At 38.9% G+C, this 19,865-nt stretch overlaps 1 protein-coding gene across 5 annotated transcripts in view; it reads left to right on the top strand.

Moving 5' to 3' along the window:
* Nucleotides 1–17,645, top strand: part of LOC118011538 (protein WFDC11-like) — a 122,581-nt gene extending 104,936 nt beyond the window's left edge. Inside the window, exons 1-5 of one of the 5 annotated variants that reach the window (XM_035006418.1) lie at nt 365–486; nt 11,269–11,350; nt 15,728–15,871; nt 16,846–16,988; nt 17,499–17,645. In XM_035006418.1, coding sequence (XP_034862309.1) covers nt 436–486; nt 11,269–11,350; nt 15,728–15,871; nt 16,846–16,988; nt 17,499–17,513 — 435 coding nt within the window. In that variant the 5' untranslated portion in view covers nt 365–435 and the 3' untranslated portion in view covers nt 17,514–17,645. Of the gene's footprint in view, nt 1–364; nt 487–11,268; nt 11,351–15,724; nt 15,872–16,845; nt 16,989–17,498 lie in introns of those variants that run through there. The other 4 variants (XM_035006417.1, XM_035006420.1, XM_035006419.1 and 1 more) reach the window with 4 other exon arrangements.
* The last annotated feature ends 2,220 nt before the right edge of the window (nt 17,646–19,865 follow it).

The raw sequence follows: 19,865 nt of genomic DNA, 5'->3' as shown, positions 1-19,865 counted from the left end.
ACTCCATGTTCTGTGCTATGGAACAGCTGTGTGCCCCTATGGTAGGTTGAGAGGAGGAATGGGAACCCCTGCAAGATATTGACTCTCATGGAGGCAGAGGAGGGAGCTAACGTAAATTATGCCATGATTTGGGTGTTCAAAAAGCCAAGTCCCAGCCTGCAGAGATTCGTTGATCAAGCTGGTCTGTCTATGACAAACACACGGCCTCACGGTTGTCGGGTTCCTACAGTAATTGTTCTCCTCTCATGCTCCAACCATGCTCCTAGCAAATTCTCTCTTCCCAACCCCTCTTCTTGATCATCAGAAGTAGCTCTCTCACATGTAGAGACTCAGCTCACAACTTCACTCTCTTATTCAGGATGAAGTCATCTCCTCGGCCCTGTGACATAATAGCGCTTGAAGAGACTTTGATCACTGAATATCCCACAGGACATCATGCTGCGCTTTCAGGTTATTTACATTGTGCCAACTGGCCATGGGGAAATAGTAGGTATCCTAAGTGCTTTACCATGTGCGTGCCAGAGTGTAGGAGATACACCTGATGATATCTCAGACTTTCCATATTGGTGAATTTCCAGAGATCTAGTGGCCTGGGGCTGATGGGGACAGTCTTTTGAGACAGGAGACAAGTTTCTGCACCTTGTATTGCTTACCGTTTAGAAAGACACAACGTGTGGTGGGCCTCTTTGGATTTTGCGGATAATATCGGCCACTTTTGGGCATTCTCTTTTCATCTATTTCCTTGGGGAATGGAAGGCTGCTAGTTTTGAGTGAGACTCAGATTACAAAAAGATTCTGCAGTAAGCCCAGGATGTGTTGAAAGTTGCCTGCCAGCTGGGTCTTAGCACCTAGCATATGCATTTTATTCAAAGTGTCTGTGGTAGATTAGGATGCTGATAGAACCATTGCATGTCCAAGTAGGAGAATCACAGAACACACACTTGGATTATTGAGGTCAGGCCTTGTCCTCTTCTGTTGATGGGTGCTTTCCATTTGAGAAGCAGCTCTCTACTTGCTAGTGGACCCTGGTAAAAGACTGCATGCCTGACCATGGGACATCGAGTCACTCTACAACTGGAATTTTCCATCAGAAGTTAGGAATTATCTGACCTATGAAGTCTTAAAATGGGATGTGCATAGAGTCCAGTCCATCATCAAATGCAAATGGTATAAATGAGAATGGGCCCAATCAGACCATTTCTTCTGGAAATGAGTAACCTATGCAATGAAGTGTTTGGGCCCTAAAGACCCACTGATATCGCCTCTTGCTTCATTCTTGCCCGTTGCCACTAAGTCTCCAAAGGACCTTCCCTTTCCATACCACCATGCATTCCCTAAGAAGTGGTGTCTTCCCATGTCTGCCTGTTTGCATCCCTCCTACTTTCCAATCCCTTCCTTACACTTTTTCAGGAACCAGAGATCTCATCTACCAGGTGTCAGCCTTGCCCTGGGTATTCCTCCATTCATTTTGAGACTTTCATTTTGTGAGGGTGATTTTACCTGTGTTCTATGCTAAGCCTTCTGCTCCTATCTCCTCATTTCCATACAGTATCTGCAGTCTGTGTGTGTATGTCTCTGCTGTTAACCTTAAAAATAAAACCATCAACTATTTTACCAGCAAAAATGGGTTAATTTGGGAATAGCAGAGAATTGCAATTCAGGGCAAACTAGCTTTGGCAGAACCATAGGCAAGTCCAGAGATCAAAGGAGAGGAATGCTCCTTTATAGAGTAAAATGGGAATTAACTGGGAGTTCCAAGTAGAATGGGCTTTTTATTGCCTGAGTTGTGATAGTCTCTTATTGGCTGGGCTATTGCCAGGGGAGGAGGAAAACCTTTCTGTCTCTTGCTGTAACCACAAAGTACTAAGTAGCTAAGTAAGGTGTGATCCATTTGCAAGGAACATGTCCTGTTGGGTCTGCAATTGAGGACGATTAGTATGGTGTGAGAGCTCCCCCTGGTGGCCTCCCAACTCCATTTCAGTGAGGTTTTCCCTTACGAATTTTCACCCTGAATCTCTAGGGACTCCAACAGTACTAATCCGAATCTGCTGGATTTGAGTGTTTTATATCTTTGCTCACAGATTGCTTGAAATTTGTAGCATTCGCTATTTCCTCACTAGACTGCGGCTATGAGTTATGGATTGATTTATTTGCTTTCCTTGTTGATCTGTATGGTTTTTTGTTTGTTTGTTTGTTTCTATTAGTTTCAGAGGTAGAATTTAGTGATTCATCAGTTGCATATAACACCCAGTCTAATTACATCAAGTGCCATCTTTAATGCCCATCACCCAGTTACTCCATCCCTCACCCACTTCCCCTCCAGCAACCCTCACTTTGTTTCCTAGAGTTCAATGTCTTATGGTTTGCCTCCCTCTCAATTTTCTTTTCTTTTTTTTTTTTTAAGATTTTATTTATTTGAGAAAGAAAGCAAGAGAGAGAAGGAGAGAGAGAGAGAGAACAAGCGGGGGAGGGGCAGAAGGAGAGGGAGAGGCAGGCTCCCCACTGAGCAGGGACCCTGATGCAGGACTTGATCCCAGGATCCTGGGATCATGACCTGAGCCAGAGGCAGATGCTTAACCAACTGAGCCACCCAGGTGCCCTCAATTTTCATCTTATTTTATTTTTCCTTCCCTTCCCCTCTGTTCATCTGTCTTGTTTCTTAAAATCCACATATGAGCGAAATCCTATCCTTTATCTTCCTCTGACTGACTTATTTCACTTAGCATAATACCCTCTAATTCTATCCAGGTCATTGCAAATGGCAAGATTTCATTCTTTTTGATAGTTGAGTAATATTCCACTGTAAATACATACCACATCTTGTTTATCCATTCATCTGTTGATGGACATCTTGGGCTCTTTCTATATTTTGGCTATTGTGGACATTGCTGCTATAAATATTGAGGTGCATGCGCCCCTTCGAATCACTATGTTTGTATCCTTTGGATAAATACCTACTAGTGCGATTGCTGGGTCCTGAGAAAGTTCTACTTCTAACTTTTCGAGGAACCTCCATACTGTTTTCCAGAGTGGCTGCACCAGTTTGCATTCCCACCAATAGTATAAGAGGGTTCCCCTTTCTCCACATCCTAGCCAACATCTGTTGTTTCTTGAGTTGTTAATTTTAGCCATTCTGACTGGTATGAGGTGGTATCTCACTGTGGTTTTGATTTGTATTTCCCTGATGCTGAGTGATGTTGAGCATTTTTCATGTGTCTGTTGGCCATTTGTGTCTTCTGTGGAGAAATGCCTGTTCATGTCTTCTGCCCATTTCTTGAGTAGATTTTTTATTTGTTGGGTGTTGAGTGAGATAAGTTCTTTATAGATTTTGAATACTAGCCCTTTATCTGATATGTCATTTGCAGATATCTTCTCCCATTCCGTAGGTTGCCTTTTAGTTCTGTTGACTCTCTCCTTTGCTATGCAAAAGATTTTTTATCTTGATGAAGACCCAATAGTTCATTTTTGCTTTTGTTTCTCTTGGAGACATGTTTAGCAAGAAGTTGCTGTGGCCGAGGTCAAAGAGGTTGCTGCCTGTGTTGTCCTCTAGAATTTTGATAGATTCCTGTCTCACATTTAGGTCTTTCATCCATTTTGAGTCTATTTTTGTGTATGGTGTCAGGAAATGGTCCAGTTTCATTCTTCTGCATGTGGCTGTCCAATTCCCCCAACACCATTTGTTGAAGAGGCTGTATTTTTTCCATTGGATATTCTTTCCTGCTTTGTCAAAGATTAGTTGACCATAGAGTTGAGGGTTCATTTCTGGGTTCTCTATTCTGTTTTGTTGATCTATGTGTCTGTTTTTGTGCCAGTACCATACTGTCTTGATGATTACAGCTTTGTAATACAGCTTGAAGTCTGGAATCGTGATGCTTCCAGCTCTGGTTTTCTTTTTCAACATTAATTTGGCTATTCGGGGTCTTTCTGGTTCCATGCAAATTTTAGGATTGTTTGTTCCAGCTCTATGAAAAATGCTTATGGTACTGCCATACTGTTTTCTACAGAAGCTGCACCATTGTACATTCATTCCCATCAACACTGTACAAGGTCTCACATCTCCACATCCTTGTTAATACTTGTTTTTTTGTTTTGATAGTAGCCATCCTAATGGGTGTGAGATGGTATCTCATTGAAGTTTTGATTTGCATTTCCATAATGATTAGTAATGTGGAGCATATTTTCATGTGCTTGTTGGCCTTTTGCACATCTTCTCTGGAGAAATGTTTATTCCAGTCTTTGACTATTTTTAAATCTAGTTGTTTGTTTTTTTGATGTTGAGTTTTAGGAGCTGTGTCTATATTCTGGATATTAATTCTTTATCAGATGTATGGTTTACAAATATTTTCTCCCATTCCATGGGTAGTCTTTTTACTCTGTTGATAGTGTCTTTTGATGCACAAAATTTAAAAATTTTCAATTTGTTTATTTTTTCTTTTACCTGTGTCTCTCTTGCTGTATCCAAGAAATCACTGCTAAATCCAATGACACTAAGATTTTCCCTGGGTTTTCCTGTAAGAGTTTTGTAGTTTTAGGTCTTACATTTATGTCTTTGATCCATTCTGATTTGATTTTTATATGGTATTAGGTGAAGGTCCAATGTCATTCACTTGCAGCTGAATATGTAGTTTTCCTAGCACCATGTGTTGAAAACACTGTCCTTTCCCCATTGACTGGTCTTGGCAGATTTGTCAAAAAATCATTGACTCTACATTCAAAGGTTTATTTCTGGGCTCTTCATTCTATTCCATTGGATCCAGTATCACACTGTTTTAATCACTGAAGCTCTGTATTAAGCTTTGAAATCAAGAACTGTAAGCCCTCCAGCTTTATTCTTCTTTTTCAAGATTATTTTGGCTATTTGGAGTCCCTTTGGGATACCATACATATTTTAGTATGGGTTTTTCTATTTATGCAAAAACATCATTGGGATTTTAAAAGGGATTGCATTGAATCTGCAGATCACTTTAAGTAGTATTGACATCTTAATATTAATTCCTCCCATCTAAAAACATTGGATGTATTTCCATTTATTTATGTCTTCAATTTCTTTCAGCAATGTTTTGTAGTTTTCATTTTACAAGTCTTTCATCTCCTTGGTTAAGTTAATTCCTGAATGTTTTATTCTTTTTGATGATATCATAAATGGAAATTTTTTTCATAATCTCCTTTTCAGGTTGTTCGTTGTTAGTATATAGAAATGCACCTGATTTTTGTGTGTTGACTTTGTATCCTGCTACTTTTCTGAATTCATTTATTAGCTCTAACAGATTTTTCTTTGTGTGAAATCTTTAGGATTCTCTACATATAAGATCCTATAATATGCATACAGAGCTAGGTTGACTTCTTTTTCAGTTTGGATGACTTTTATTTCTTTTCCTTTTCTAACTGTTCTAGCTAGAACTTCCAGTACTATGTTGAATAGAAGTGGTAAAAGCAGGCATCCTTCTCTTCTTCCTAATCTTAGAGGAAATGCTTTCTTTCACCACTGAATATGATATTTGCTGTGGGTTTTTCATATATGGCTTTTATTATATCAAGGTAGTGTTTTTCTATTCCTAGTTTGTTTTTATTATGAAAGGGTGTTGAAATTTGTTGAATGCTTTTTCTACATCAATTGAGATGATCATGTTGTTTTTCCTCCCGTCATTCTGTTAATATGGTATATTATATTGATTGATTTTCATATATTGAACTACCTTTACATTTCAGGAATAAATTTAACTTGATCATGATGTATAATCCTTTTAATACACTGTTTAATTCAGTTTGATAGTATTTTGTTAAGGTCTAGAACTTTTCTTTGGTGGAGAGTTTTGCTGAGATTTTTAATTACTGATTAAATTTTTTAATTAGTTATAAGTATATCCAGATTTTCCATACTGCATGACTTAGTCTTGGTAGGGTTTGTGTTTCTAAGAATGTGTCTATTTCGTTTAGGTTATCCTGTTGTTGGCATACAATTGCAATCAGTAGTAATGTCCTTACTTTCATTTCTGATGTTATTAACTTGCATAGTTACTTTTCGCCCCTTAGTCCATCTAGTTAAATGTCAATTTTATTGATTTTTTTCAAAGAACCAGCTTTTGGCTTCATTGATTTTCTTTATTGTTTTTCTATTTTGTTGATCTGTGCTTAATTGTTACTATTTCCTTCTTTGTGCTAGCTTTGGGTTAGTTTGTTCTTTTTCTAGTTCAAGTTATAAAGTTAAGTTGTTCATTGAAATCTTTCTTGTTTTTTCCTCCACATTTTAATTTAAATCCCAGTTAGTTAATATACAGTGTAATATTAGTTTCAGGTATAGAATTTAGTGAGTCATCACTTACATACAACACCCAGTGCTCATCATGACAAGTGCCCTCCTTAATACCCATTACCTATTTTTTTGGGAGGGGGAGAATTTTTATTTATATATTTTTATTTTTATTTTTTTTACTTTTTAAAATTTAAATTCAATTAATTAACATATAATGTATTATTGGTTTCAGAGATAGAGGTCAGTGATTCATCAGTCTAAACATTACCTATTTAACCCATCTCCTTGTCCACCTCCCGTCTGGTAACCATTAGTTTGTTTTCTATAGTTAAGAGTCTGTTTCTTGGTTTCTTGTTTTTCTCTCTCTTTTTCCGCTTTGCTCACTTATTTTGCTTCTTTCTTTTTAAAAAATATTTTATTTTTTTAAGTGATCTCTACACACAACGTGGAGCTTGAACTCACAACCATGAGATCAAGAGTTGCACGCTCCACTGACTGAGCCAGTCATGCACCCCTGTTTTGTTTCTTAAATTCCACATATAAGTGAAATTATATATTGTCTTTCTCTAACTGACTTATTTCACTTAGCATGATACTCTCTATCTCCATCCATGCAAGATTGCATTCTTTTTTATGGATGAGTAATATTACTCTGTGTGTGTACATATATACATATATACCACCTCTTCTTTATCTATTCACTCATCAATGGACACTTGGGCTGTTTCCACATTTGGTTATTGTAGACAATGCTGCTATAAACATTGGGGTGCATATATACCTTTGAATTAGTATTTTTATATTCTTTGGGTAAATACCTAGTAGTGCAACTGCTGCATGGTAGGGTAGTTCTATTTTTAATTTTTTGAGGAATCTCCATGCTGTTTTCCAGAGTAGCTGCACCAACAGTGTAAGAGGGTTCCCCTTTCTCCACATCTTTGCCAACACCTCTTGTTTTTAAATATAAACATTTATAGCTGTCAGTTTCTGTTAGCATTCTTTTTGCTGTGTCACATACATTTTGATATATTGTATTTCAGTTTTAATTCAACTCTAAGTATTTTCTTTTTTTTTTTTAAGATTTTATTTATTTATTTGACAGAGAGAGACACAGCGAGAGAGGGAACACAAGCAGGGGGAGTGGGAAAGGGAGAAGCAGGCTTCCCGCAGAGCGGGGAGCCCGATGCGGGGCTCGATCCCAGGACTCTGGGATCATGACCTGAGCCGAAGGCAGACGCTTAACGACTGAGCCACCCAGGTGCCCCTCTAAGTATTTTCTAATTTTCCTTATGATTTCTTTGATCCATTGGTTTTTTTAAGAGTGTGTTGTTTAATTTCCACAACTTCATGGATTTTACAGTTTTACTTATGGTTTTTAATTTCAACCCATTGTGGTTAGATAATATTTATCTTTTAAAATCTCTTGAGACTTGATTTGTGGTATAACATATGGTCTCTCCCAGAGAGTGTCCCATGTGCACTTGAGAAGAATGTGTGTGCTATTGTTGCATTGAATATTCTCGATATGTTTGTTAGATCTAATTGTTTTATTGTGTTGTTTAAATACTCTATTTCCTTACTTATCTTCTGCCTAGTTGGTCTATTATTGAGAGGGGGTATTGAAGTCTCCGATTATTATTGTAGAACTATCTACTTTTCCATTGTGTCAGTTTAGGCTTCATATATTTTGATGATTGTCATTAGGTACATGAGTGATTATAGTTGTAATTATACAATTCTTGTTGTATCGAACCTTTTATTAACATACAATGTCCTTTCCCACCAACAGTGTAAGAGGGTTTCCCTTTCTCCACAACCTCTCCAACATTTGTTGTTTCTTGCCTTCTCAATTTTTGCCATTCTAACTGGTGTAAGGTGGTATTTCAATGTAGTTTTGATTTGAATTTCCCTGATGGGAATGCAAGTTGGTACAGCCACTTTGGAAAACAGTGTGAAGTTTCCTCAAAAAATTAAAAATAGAGATACCCTGTGACCCAGCAATTGCACTACTGAGTATTTATCTCAAAGATATATGAAAAGAAGGGCCATGTGCACCCCAATGTTCATAGCAGCAATGTCCACTGTAGCCAAACTGTGGAAAGAGCTGAGATGCCCTTCAACAGATGAATGGATAAAGAAGATGTGATCCATATATACAATGGACTATTCCTCAGCCATCAGAAAGGATGAATACCTAACTTTTGCATCAACATGGATGGGACTGGAGGAGATTATGCTTAGTGAAAGAAGTCAGGCAGAGAAAGTCAATTATCATATGGTTTCACTTACTTGTGGAACATAAGAAATAGCATGGAGGACATTAGGAGAAGGAAGGGAAAAATGAAGGGGGGGGGAATCGGAGGGGGAGATGAACCATGAGAGGAATCAAACTGAGGATTTTAGAGGGGAAAGGGGTGGGGGATGGGTTAGCCCAGTGATGGGTATTAAGGAGGGCACGTATTGCATGGAGCACTGGGTGTTATAAGCAAACAATGAACCATGGAACACTACATCAAAAACTAATGATGTACTGTATGGTGACTAACATAACATAATAAAAAAATAAAATAAATACACAATGTCCATTGTCCCTTGTAATCTTTATTTAAGGTCTATTTGGTCTGATAGTATAGGCACTCCTGCTCTCTTTTGACTACTATTGGTATGGAATATGTTTTTCCATCCTTTTACTTTCAATCTATTTGTGTCTTTGGACCTAAAGCAAATGTCTTTTTTTTTTTTTTTTAAGAATTTTTTTATTTATTTGAGAGAGAGAATGAGAGAGCACATGAGAGGGGGGAGGGTCAGAGGGAGAAGCAGACCCCCTGCTGAAAAAGGAGCCCGATATGGGACTCCATCCCGGGACTCCAGGATCATGACCTGAGCCGAAGGTAGTCGCTTAACCAACTGAGCCACCCAGGCGCCCGCAAGTGTCTTGTAGACAACATATGGTTGGATCATGCTTTTTTATTTATTCCACCAATCTGACTTTTGATTGGATAGTTTAACCCATTTTCATTTAGAGTAATTATTGATAAGGAGGGACTTACTTCTGTCAGTTTCCCATTTATTTTCTATGTGCCTTATAGCTTTTTTGGTCATCTATCTCTATATCTATATATAGATAATAGGTGGATGTACACAAAAATGTTAGCACAGGATGACAAAATTAACAGTAGCTTTTAAATTTCTCTGTCATTTAAAAATTTTTGCAAGGTATATGCATTAAGCATGAGGTCCTCTTTTAGTAGTACATAAGCACAAATGGTATTCTAGAAAGAAACCATTTTTTTCTACAGGATGAAGTAAATGGGATGAAGTGATGAGAGCCCTTACAAAGAGGTGAAGGCCAAGGATATGTTGTAAAGTGGGGAGAGACAAGGAAACAGACCTAGAGGAAAAAAAGAAGTTTGGACAATCCATAACGTTTGCTTCTTTCTTGCTCTCCATTCTTTCCATTCTAGCTAAGCCACTCTGGGAATACTTTAAGCCAGGACTTACCCAGTGCTATCCATACTCAGCTTGGCCCCTGGAGTTCCCCTCCCCACTATGCTCATCAACTAGTATTGTAAACGCACCTGGAGAGAGTAATCTTGGTGATGGGCAATGGGTCCAAGGAATATCATGGCTTGCAGTCCCAAGAGAATCTGCAGGCTTGACCATCTGACATACATGGTTCTAAACTCACTTCCTTTTAAATCCTGTACCTGGCACTTACTAGCTGTGTGGCCCTGGGCAAGTTGCTTAACTCTTCTGTGCCTCAGTTTCTGCATCTGTAAAATAGGAATAATAGTAGGACTAAACTCATAATATCATTGAGAGTATGTATTAGTTAATACATGTTAAATATACGACACATAGTGAATTTTTTTTTTTAATTTTATTATGTTATGTTAGTCACCATACAATACATCATTAGTTTTTGATGTGGTGATCCATGATTCATTGTTTGTGTATAACACCCAGTGCTCCATGCAGTACGTGCCCTCCTTAATGCCCATCACTGGGCTAACCAATCCCCCCTCCCCCTTCCCCTCTAAAACCCTGTTTGTTTCTCAGAGTCCATAGTCTCTCATGGTTCATCTCTCCCTCTGATTTCCCCCCTTCATTTTTCCCTTCCTTCTCCTAATGTCCTCCATGCTATTCCTTATGTTCCACAAATAAGTGAAACCATATGATAATTGACTTTCTCTGCTTGACTTATTTCACTTAGCATAATCTCCTCCAGTCCCATCCACGTTGATGTAAAAGTTGGGTATTCATCCTTTCTGATGGCTGAATAATATTGGTTTTAAACTGAATAATTCTTGACACTCCATTGGGTAAGTGTTTCTTTTGTTTATTTAACAAACATAGCATGACCTCTATGCCAGACATTGGCTCTAAGTGCTTAACAGATAATCACTCATGGAACCCTCACAAAAACCTTATGAGGAAAGTGCTGTTATTATCCCCATTTAGCATATAAGGAAATTGAGGCACAGAGAGGGTTAGTGACTTGCCCAAAGTTAAGTGGGAGCTAGGATTTGGATCCAGCTTAAGTTTGCGTTTTAAATCTTTATGTTATGTAGCCTTTTGCAAGCTCTCTTGGTAGACCTCTCTCTTCTTATCAGCACAAAAGCCACAAGATGTTGGTGATAAGGTAGATGTAGGCTAATGCTAGCAATGGAGAAATTAGTATCAAGGATGGATGGGGCTTTACAAAGTCTTCACACGGATGCTGGAGAAAAATAGATACATAAATCCTCTCCCACCTCCACAATCGCCCAGACTTCCAGAAATGTATGTGTTGGTGGAGAGGAGTCTCCTGCAATTCCACAGTGTTCTGTTTCAGACTATATTCTCTGCTGCAAAAAAAGAAAAAAGGAAGTACTCTTTGAATAGGAATTCAGTGATAATGTTCTGAATGTACCCAACTATAGCTTGGGGCAGAACTCACAGATCTGCCACAGCCAGGACCATGATTATATTCTGAGTCTTTAAAATCTGTTCTGTTCATCATCTGCCCTGTGCAGGGGCTCTGTGGTTCCCAGAAGCCAGGAAGAAGATCCACCAGCCAAATAATTACCAGAACTTCCAACTTGAACATCTTCAGAGGTAGGTAGAGGTCAGAGTCCTGGGGCTAGAAGTGGGAACCAGCAAACACTTGTTTGTGGCTTGGTTGGATGAGTTCCCTGTCCAAATCATGCTCCAGAGCATGCCAACACTATCCCTGTATGGAAGAGATTCTTATCTTTGTTGTTCAAATGGAGAAACCAAGGGGCACTTGGGTGGCTCAGTCGGTTAAGCATCTACCTTTGGCTCAGGTCATGAGCTCGGGGTCCTGGGATTGAGCCCTGTGACAGGATCCCTGCTCAGTGGGGAGTCTGCCCCCTCCTTCTCTCTCCCTCTTGCCCTCTCACCCTGTCATGCTCTCTCTCTCTCTCAAATAAATAAATAAAATTTGTAAAAAAGAGATTTATTTATGTATTTATTTATGTATTTATTTATTTGACAGAGAGAAACAGTGAGAGAGGGAACACAAGCAGGGGGACTGGGAGAGGGAGAAGCAGGCCTCCTGCGGAGCAGGGAGCCTGATGGGGACTCGATCCCAGACCCTGGGATCATGACCTGAGCAGAAGGCAGATGCTTAATGACTGAGCCACCCAGGTGCCCCTCAAATAAATAAATAAAATCTTAAAAAAATGGAGAAACCAAGAGAAAGAGAGAGAAAGATGACGTAGATGAACACTGTGTCCCTTCACATGTGATATCCTGAGAAGGACACTATGTAATGCCTACCTAGGTATTCCCACTGAGAATGTATAACCTGAGTCTGTCTAATCATGAAGAAATTTCAGACAAATCACAAAATGAGGAATGTTCAACTAAAAAAAAGTTTGGCTGTATTCTTCAAAAATTTCAGTGTCATAAGAGACAAAGGATGTTATTGGGTGAATTTATAAAATGGAAAACTGATGGTAGCTTAGGTAAATACAGAAAAGTATATTTTACCACTGTTAAATTTAATGAAATTGATTAATTGCACTATGATCATGTAAGAGAATGTCCCTACTATAATACTCACTGAAATATTATTCCTAAATAAGAGCCATGATATGTGATATTTACTCTCAAGTTGTTCATAAAAATATAATATATAAATATATATGAAATATATATATGTAAGATGGAGGAGGGGAGAGAAAGAGGAGGTAATTATGGATAAATTCTTAAAATAGGTGATCCTAAGCAAATGGTATACAGATGCTCTTGGTACTATTCTTACTTGTAACTTTGGAATTATTTCCAAAGAATAGTTCTTAAAAAGTTAAAGACAACTCATCTAATGGTCCACATGCCTCAAATTTTATTTTCTTATTTTCTAACTTTTCACATATGCCAAGGAAGAGAATAAGTTAGCCCTTCTAAAGAGTTTTGCACCTTTGGGAACGTCTCTACATATTGTGTCTATTTTTGAGCATTTGAAGAGATTTCAACCAATGTATGTAGGTTATCTTCTGCTTTGTTGAAAATGTGGAAGCAAAAATAAAGATTTTGAGGGAAAATTGGTCACTTGCCAGGAAAGAGACAATTACTCTCCTGTGACTATATAATTCATAGTATCCAGACTTCTCTTTTATCTTTGTTTCCTTTATCTGTCCTTCTGTTTGGCCTCGGGAGTGTGAAGCACCAGACTGGGAGTGAGAGAGAAGTGGGGAGAGGACTGAAAATTTGGGGGAACAGTAGATAACCTCTTCCTTCAGAACCCTGAATCTCATCACTAGTGAGCTGCCTAAAATAACAGTTAGCACTTATTTTACATATTCTGTGTTCCAGGTCCTTGACCCTCTCTTATCTTTCCTCTTTCACATTGATATCCATCTATTATTATGTATTTCTTTTATATATCTTGTTTATTTTCTGTCCCTTGTACTAGAATGTAAGCTTTACAAGGACAGGCATTTTTTGTAATTTTGTTCGTTACTGTATCCTCAGTGTTTGAAAGAGTGGCTTATAGTAGTCATTAAATATAAGTATTTGTGGGATGAATAAATTGAGGACAGATGAGTGAAATATGGGCCCCCACTTACTCACCAGAATTAATTTCAAATAGGTTAAAATTTTTTTTTTTAAAGAAAAGACCACAATAAAGTTAATGAGATGAACATTCACTCCTCTAGAGAAGAAAAGAGTCTGAGCCTAAAAATAACAACAATAACGGCCATTTGTTTTGCACATTCTGTGTGCCAGACCCTATGCTTGGTGCTTCATAGACTCAACATTTGCAATGTGGATTCTAACATTGCCCCCATGTTACAGGTGGGGAAGCTGAGGCTCTGAGAAATTAGGTAGTAGACCAATCCCAAAACTTAAATTAAGCTCAGTGCGTTGGGGTTGGGTTTCAAACCCAGGTCTCTCTGACTCCAGTGCCGATATTTTGTTCTCTGTTCTACACAATACTGACAGTCTTCAGTGTGGTAACAAGTGGGAGAGAATTTCCTTTTTATGGTGAGACAAGATGGGCACAATAAACCAGTCTTAATGGAGAAGAAAACTGGCAACAGCTATGTAGGGTTTGAAATAGGCAGTACCCTTTACTCAGCACTTCTAGATCTCTACATTTGTGCTCTGAAGCTAATACCAGATTTAACTGAATTTTAGTTGCAAGTTGGTGCCTATTGATTTTTTTTTTTCTGAAGAAGAGAAATTATAAATTTTCAGATGTCTTATGATCAATGGGACCATTTGAATGATATGTGTAACTAGCATATTGGGAAAATATTCACAGGGAGTGTTACTGATAATCTGTTGAAAAGTTTGCCCTTTGTCTCATTTAAATTTACTCATTAAAGTGACTTCTTTTCCTGCCTCTGTATGAGAGCTTGGGTATAGAACTTCAATTTTCTAGACACTGCCTAAACTTAGAATATATTAAAAAAAAGTCTAAGCCCAGGCAATAGTCAAAATACTAAAATTGAATTAAAATCGTGGCTTCCGCCACACCTAGAAACCTGCAATTGGGGAAGAGAGTGACCAGTTTTCCTCTCCTCCTGCAGATGGCTAAGTGACATTTTGGAAGTGGACAAGGGAGAAGAGATGAGGAGGTCAGGACAGTTCTTTCTGGCAGGGAGTATTGTACTTTTGTGCTTTGTGCTTTCTGGGCTTAGTATTCCTTATAGTTGACTCTGTTGGTGGTGGTTTCATGGGTTCTTTGAGTCTTCCCCCAACCCCAACTTATGGAAGTTTCTTACCTGTGGTTGTCTTGATACGGCTGAACCCACCTCCTTTCTGACACTTTTCCCAGACCCTAGGCATCTGACCAGTCACTTCCTACTTCCTTCTGCTGAGGTCCCATGGCCTTCCCAGGTAGCCTGCCTGACATGAATCTAGTGCAAATCCACACTGGCTTTCTTGCATACATTGCCTTATCAAATGCCATAGCGGAGGCTTAGCCTCTTGCTGTGGCCATAAGTCACTTCAGCCAGCCTCCTACCCTTTGTTTCTCTGGTGTGACTCAGACATCTGCCTATGTCTCCACAAAACCTTGGGGCACATATAAAGCTCTATGGGAGGTATTCTTAAAGCCTTTCTAGTGACTTGGAATTAAAAGAGCACAACATTCTTTAAAAACAAGAGAGAAAGATGACGAAAAAGGGGTTGGTGACTCTTAAAATCCTGACTTGTTTTAAATGTGGAAAATGGCCAGGTACTTGACGTATTTTTTGCAGGTGATTTTTGAGCAGATTTTCTTTAAATCTTAAGTTGACTCGTCTCACAAGCTCATTTTAGGGGCTATCCAAAGGTCTTGGCCAAAACTTTAATTTTAATATCATGTTACATATTTTTATTATTTAAAAAATTTTTTAATTAAAATTTTCTTTTAGAGAGAGAGAGAATGAGAGCATGCAAGCCGGGGGGTGGGGGAGGAGCAGAAGAGAGAGAATCTTAAGCAGGCTCCAAGCTCAGCACAGAGCCCGACACAGGGCTCAATCTCACGACCCCGAAATCATGACCTGAGCAGAAATCAAGAGTCGGATGCTTAACTGACTGAGCCACTCAGGCGCCCCGAATATCATGTTACACATTTTTAAATAAAAAGTCAAGATATAGACAGCAAGCCTGGTATGATTTCAGTTTTATGTGCACATATAGAAGACAGAATAACATAGTCCAACATAGTGGGGGTGCTAGAAATATTTCATTGTCTTCTTTGTACTTTTTTATGTTTTAAGTATTTTATCAGCTGGATTTGAATTATCTTTTCATCAAGGGAAGGCAACACATTTTTAAAATAATTTTTTTTCTATAAAAGGAAAGCATGAAGTGTGAGATGCAGAGAAACCTTTTAGCAAAGCCAGTGTTCAGCTTAGGTGTGTGCCTGTTGTTGGGTGGGTGGGGGGCAAGGAAGAATAAGTAGACAAAGAGTAAAGAATTTCTATAAGCGCTTCTTCTTGCTTCACAACTCTGTTTATATCTCTCGATTTCCAGCAGCAACTGGAAAGGGGATAAACATCCTGACAGTATATATTCAGACACATACAGTCAGCATCATGAAGCTCTGGACACCTCAACTCGTGACATTCCTCTGTATGGAGCTACTGTCTGTGCTGGGAGTGATGAAGGAAAAATACAGCTGTAAGTGATTAGCCTGGGGGTGGGGGTGCTATGTCCTGGGGGTACTGTGCTTGTTCCTGGACAAGCGAAGGGGTATTGTGTCTGGCACATCTGACTCAGGACTCAGGACCCACCTTCCCTGGGTCACCTATTAAAGTTTCAGAGACTTTTTTTATGCACAGAGATCTAAGGAATGTCCAAGTTGAGGTCCTTCAATGCTTCTTCTTCCAACCTTGAAAGTGGCAATGGGTACCTGTCACCTTTTATATATATTCAATTAGTTATAAAGACATATTATTTTTCCATGTCAGGCTACCATATCTTTCCATATCTCCAGAAGCTCTGTGTCTTAGCTGTGTGTACTTCGATGAGTACTATAGGGGGATTTCTTAATATATACCCTTAGTTTCAGTGGCAGATCTTTTAGAATGTGAAAAGATAGAAAAGAGACATGAGATGTGTCTCTAGTGGGGCAAAGTTGAGGGCCATATGATGAGAAAATGGAATCAGTGGAGGGTGCCAAGAAAATGGGTGAGAAAGAGAAAAATTTGGTGAGAAGCTGTTCTTAAAGGCAGGGTCAACAAGAAAGAGAAGAAAAAGGGAGAGAATCTGTTCCTTATTCTCCCTGGGCTGGCTTCCCACACTAGGAAGTAGGTATAGTAATGAGGCTAGAGGCTGCCTTGGGCCCTGAGGTCTCCTATTACAGAAATGTAGATTTTATAGGAGGACACATGAGTGTGTGTGTGTGGGGGGGGGGTTATGCTGAATCCTATATCTAGGAGGCTTGACGAGGGCCCAGAGGCCTGTGGGAGCAGAGAAGGCAGAGATCTGTGAAGATGTAACGAGGAGGCTCAACAGGGATTTTCTCATAAGGCAGATGGATACCTGGGTGGGGCTAGGATTCTAGAAGGGGCTGTTCAGCTTATGAAGGACTTCTCTTCCCACCTTGGCTATGTGGCCCCTGTCAGCCTCTTTCTATCTCATGTCAATTACAGGGGATGAAATGTTCATTGAGGAGTGCTGGGGAGAGCCAAGTGTCATTGAATGTACCAAGAAGTGCTCTAGAGCCCTTAAATGTACAAACAAAAATTACACATGCTGCTGGACCTATTGTGGAAACATCTGTTGGAAAAATAAAGTGAGTTGGGAGGTGTGCTTGGGCATGGGTCTTCACTGATTCTCAGATGCTGTTATTCATAAACAGAAGACTGAGGCACCCCAAATCCTAGGCACAAAAATAGTGGATGATAATATCCCCTAAGCCTGGACAGCAGTTCAGTGGCAAATAAACTAAGACACCAGCTTGGGGCACATTGTTTCTTTCATTATATAATCAATGCCTATGTTGTCTTCATTATATTACTCAATTGTTTGCTCTCTTCCCAATTTTTGTCCAAATTTCTAATCGTTGCCTCCATAGTCAGACCTTTCAATGAATCCTTTTGGCCCAGCCAGGCCCCAAATCTCTACATTTCTCTGTTCAATGAACCAAACCCACCTCCCCACCCCAGAAGTGTACAATTCTTGGTGTTACATAAAGTACTCAGGTCGGGCGTTTGGTGGGGATGGGTAATATTAAGCTTGGGAATGAATGCTTGTTCCTCAGAGTTCCCTTAGCCTCTGAGTATATAACCTTTCTGTCTTGCAGGAAATCTTTGCATGAGGTCTAAACCCTAACCTCCCAGCAGGACACCAGTCTGTTCACACTGAGGGCTGGGCAAGAGCAAATCCTTGACAAATAAACTCATTTATCAGCAGTGGCTTTGGCTTTTTCAACTCCCTTCCACTCTCTTTGATTGCCCTATTATACCCCCAAATTGTTCACATCCTACAGGCTACATAGCTTCTAACTCTTGCTTCCTCATTTGATTACCTTAGAACTGAGGCTAATCTCATGGGTTTCACAAAATAGAAGTTTATTTCTAGTATGTCATTTTCATATGGGTAACTGGCAAGTAGCTCTTTCATTTGGTTTTTCAGAGAGCAGATCTCTGGTAAATTTGTTTCTCACAGGGTATGGGTAAACAATTCTTTTTTTTTTTTTTTTTTTTAGAGAGAGAGAGAAAGCGTGCATGAGCAGGGGGCAGGGAAAGAGGGAGAGGGAGAGAGAGAATCCCAAGCAGGCCTCATGCCTAGCCCATGATCCTGAGATCATGATCTGAGCCAAAATCAAGAAAGGGACACTTAACCGACTGAGCCACCCAGGCACCCCTGCGTAAAAATTCTAAAATGACTTTACATGTATATAAGATGTATATAAGATAATATATAAGATTGGACAAATAAGTAAATAACCGGGGATGATGGGAGCCTTGTTTCTAACTGTAAGAGAGAAGAAGTTACAAATAAGCAAAATGGAAGGCTAGATGAGCCCTGGGGATACTGGATTCGAGTCAGAGACATCAATATGAACCCTCATTCAGCTCAATATATATACAGAGAGATGCAGAAGTAAAATAGACGAGTGTATACATGGATTAGTTACACATGTGTATATTTCCTGGCTATGCCTGGGAACAGTGATAACTCAGTAGCAATAAGCACACCAGGAGCCCAGATCTTGGTTTTTATTACCATTCTCCAATAAATGGACCAAGGCTTCTTGGAGAAATGGCTGATTCTAGAACTAGGCTTAGAAAATACAAGATGACACTGGAGTATCTTTTAGGGTCAGAAAGTAAGGAAATGTTATAAAGTCAAAGAATGGGAAACAGGAAACAACCTTAAAGAGTTCCCAGTGGCCAAAGCCTAGAACAATTTGAGCATAAAACTGTCTCTGCTGGTCCATTAAAACAAGATGTTAGAAAGTTAATGAAAAAATATTAGACAACTTCAATGTAAAACTACTATTAAAGAAAACAGAATGAATGAAAATGGAAACATTTCTGTGAAAAAAAATCTCCCACCAGAAACATCTTGTCAGGGAGAAGGGAAATACAACACCTGCAACTTTAATTAAATAAACATCTGTAAACAAAGATTTTAACAGATAAAAAAATACCTTGAATCAGAAATTTAAAAACTCAGCACATAAGTAGCCAAAAATCCAGGAAGACCTGAAATAAGAGGTGGACAGAAAAAAATCAAAGAAAAAGTTAAAGGTCATCTCAGAAATAAAGATTGTTACAAGATTTCAAGACAGAATAAATTCAGCTGAACTACAAGAGGCATTGAAAAAGAATGAAAGAAGACAATATTCAACTAATGAATCACTGAACATTATATCAAAAATTAATGATGTACTATACCGTGGCTAATTGAATTTAAATTAAAAAAAGAAATAAATGCAAAATAAAATGCAAAAAGTAAAAACAATGAGAGAAAGATTAATAAAGAAGATGGATAAAGAAAACCTAAATAAATAAATATAATTGGAGTTTTCAAAAAAACCCCCACAAAGTTAACAATATTTAAAACTAGAAAGCATTCCATCAATAAAGGAAACCTGAATCCACATAAAAAGGAACCTCCATATACCCAGCAACAGTGACCCAGAATATCCTTAGAATTCAGATGCATGGTGTTCTCTCATGTAGATTCTTCTACCTTCTCACACCCACCCACTAATGCTTTCCAGGAAGTGAACCCTTCCCAAGCTAAGACACTGGACAGACACTACACTCACTGATAGGTATACACTCCTAGAGAATGTAATTTTAATGGTAGGATTTAGGCTTATAAATAACTTCCTCAGATAGAGCCTTCCTTAAATCCTGCATGTCATGCCCATATGCCCATTCTAATTATATTTGGGCCAAAGAGCATTTCTTAGTGGTAGATCTTGCACTCAGCACCTAAAGCCAACACTTGCATTCCAGATAACTTCCTATAGCTCCTGATTTAGGCACCCTGGGTTTGTTATGACACAGTTTACTACCAGAGGCGGTGGTGGGACACACTTGGTGGGTGCAGGCATCAGTATGACCCACTTGTGAGCATTGGGGGCACCCAAAGGATGGATATGAGGCAGGAGTTGACCATCATCATGGTGTATGAGATGTGGAAGATACTTCTA

This window comes from Mirounga leonina, unplaced genomic scaffold (genome assembly GCF_011800145.1).
Source record: "Mirounga leonina isolate KUSES-001 unplaced genomic scaffold, KU_Mleo_1.0 Mir_150, whole genome shotgun sequence".
NCBI lineage: Eukaryota > Metazoa > Chordata > Mammalia > Carnivora > Phocidae > Mirounga > Mirounga leonina.
The sequence above is the reverse complement of the archived record's forward strand: the minus strand, read 5'-3'. Positions and strand labels throughout refer to the sequence as shown.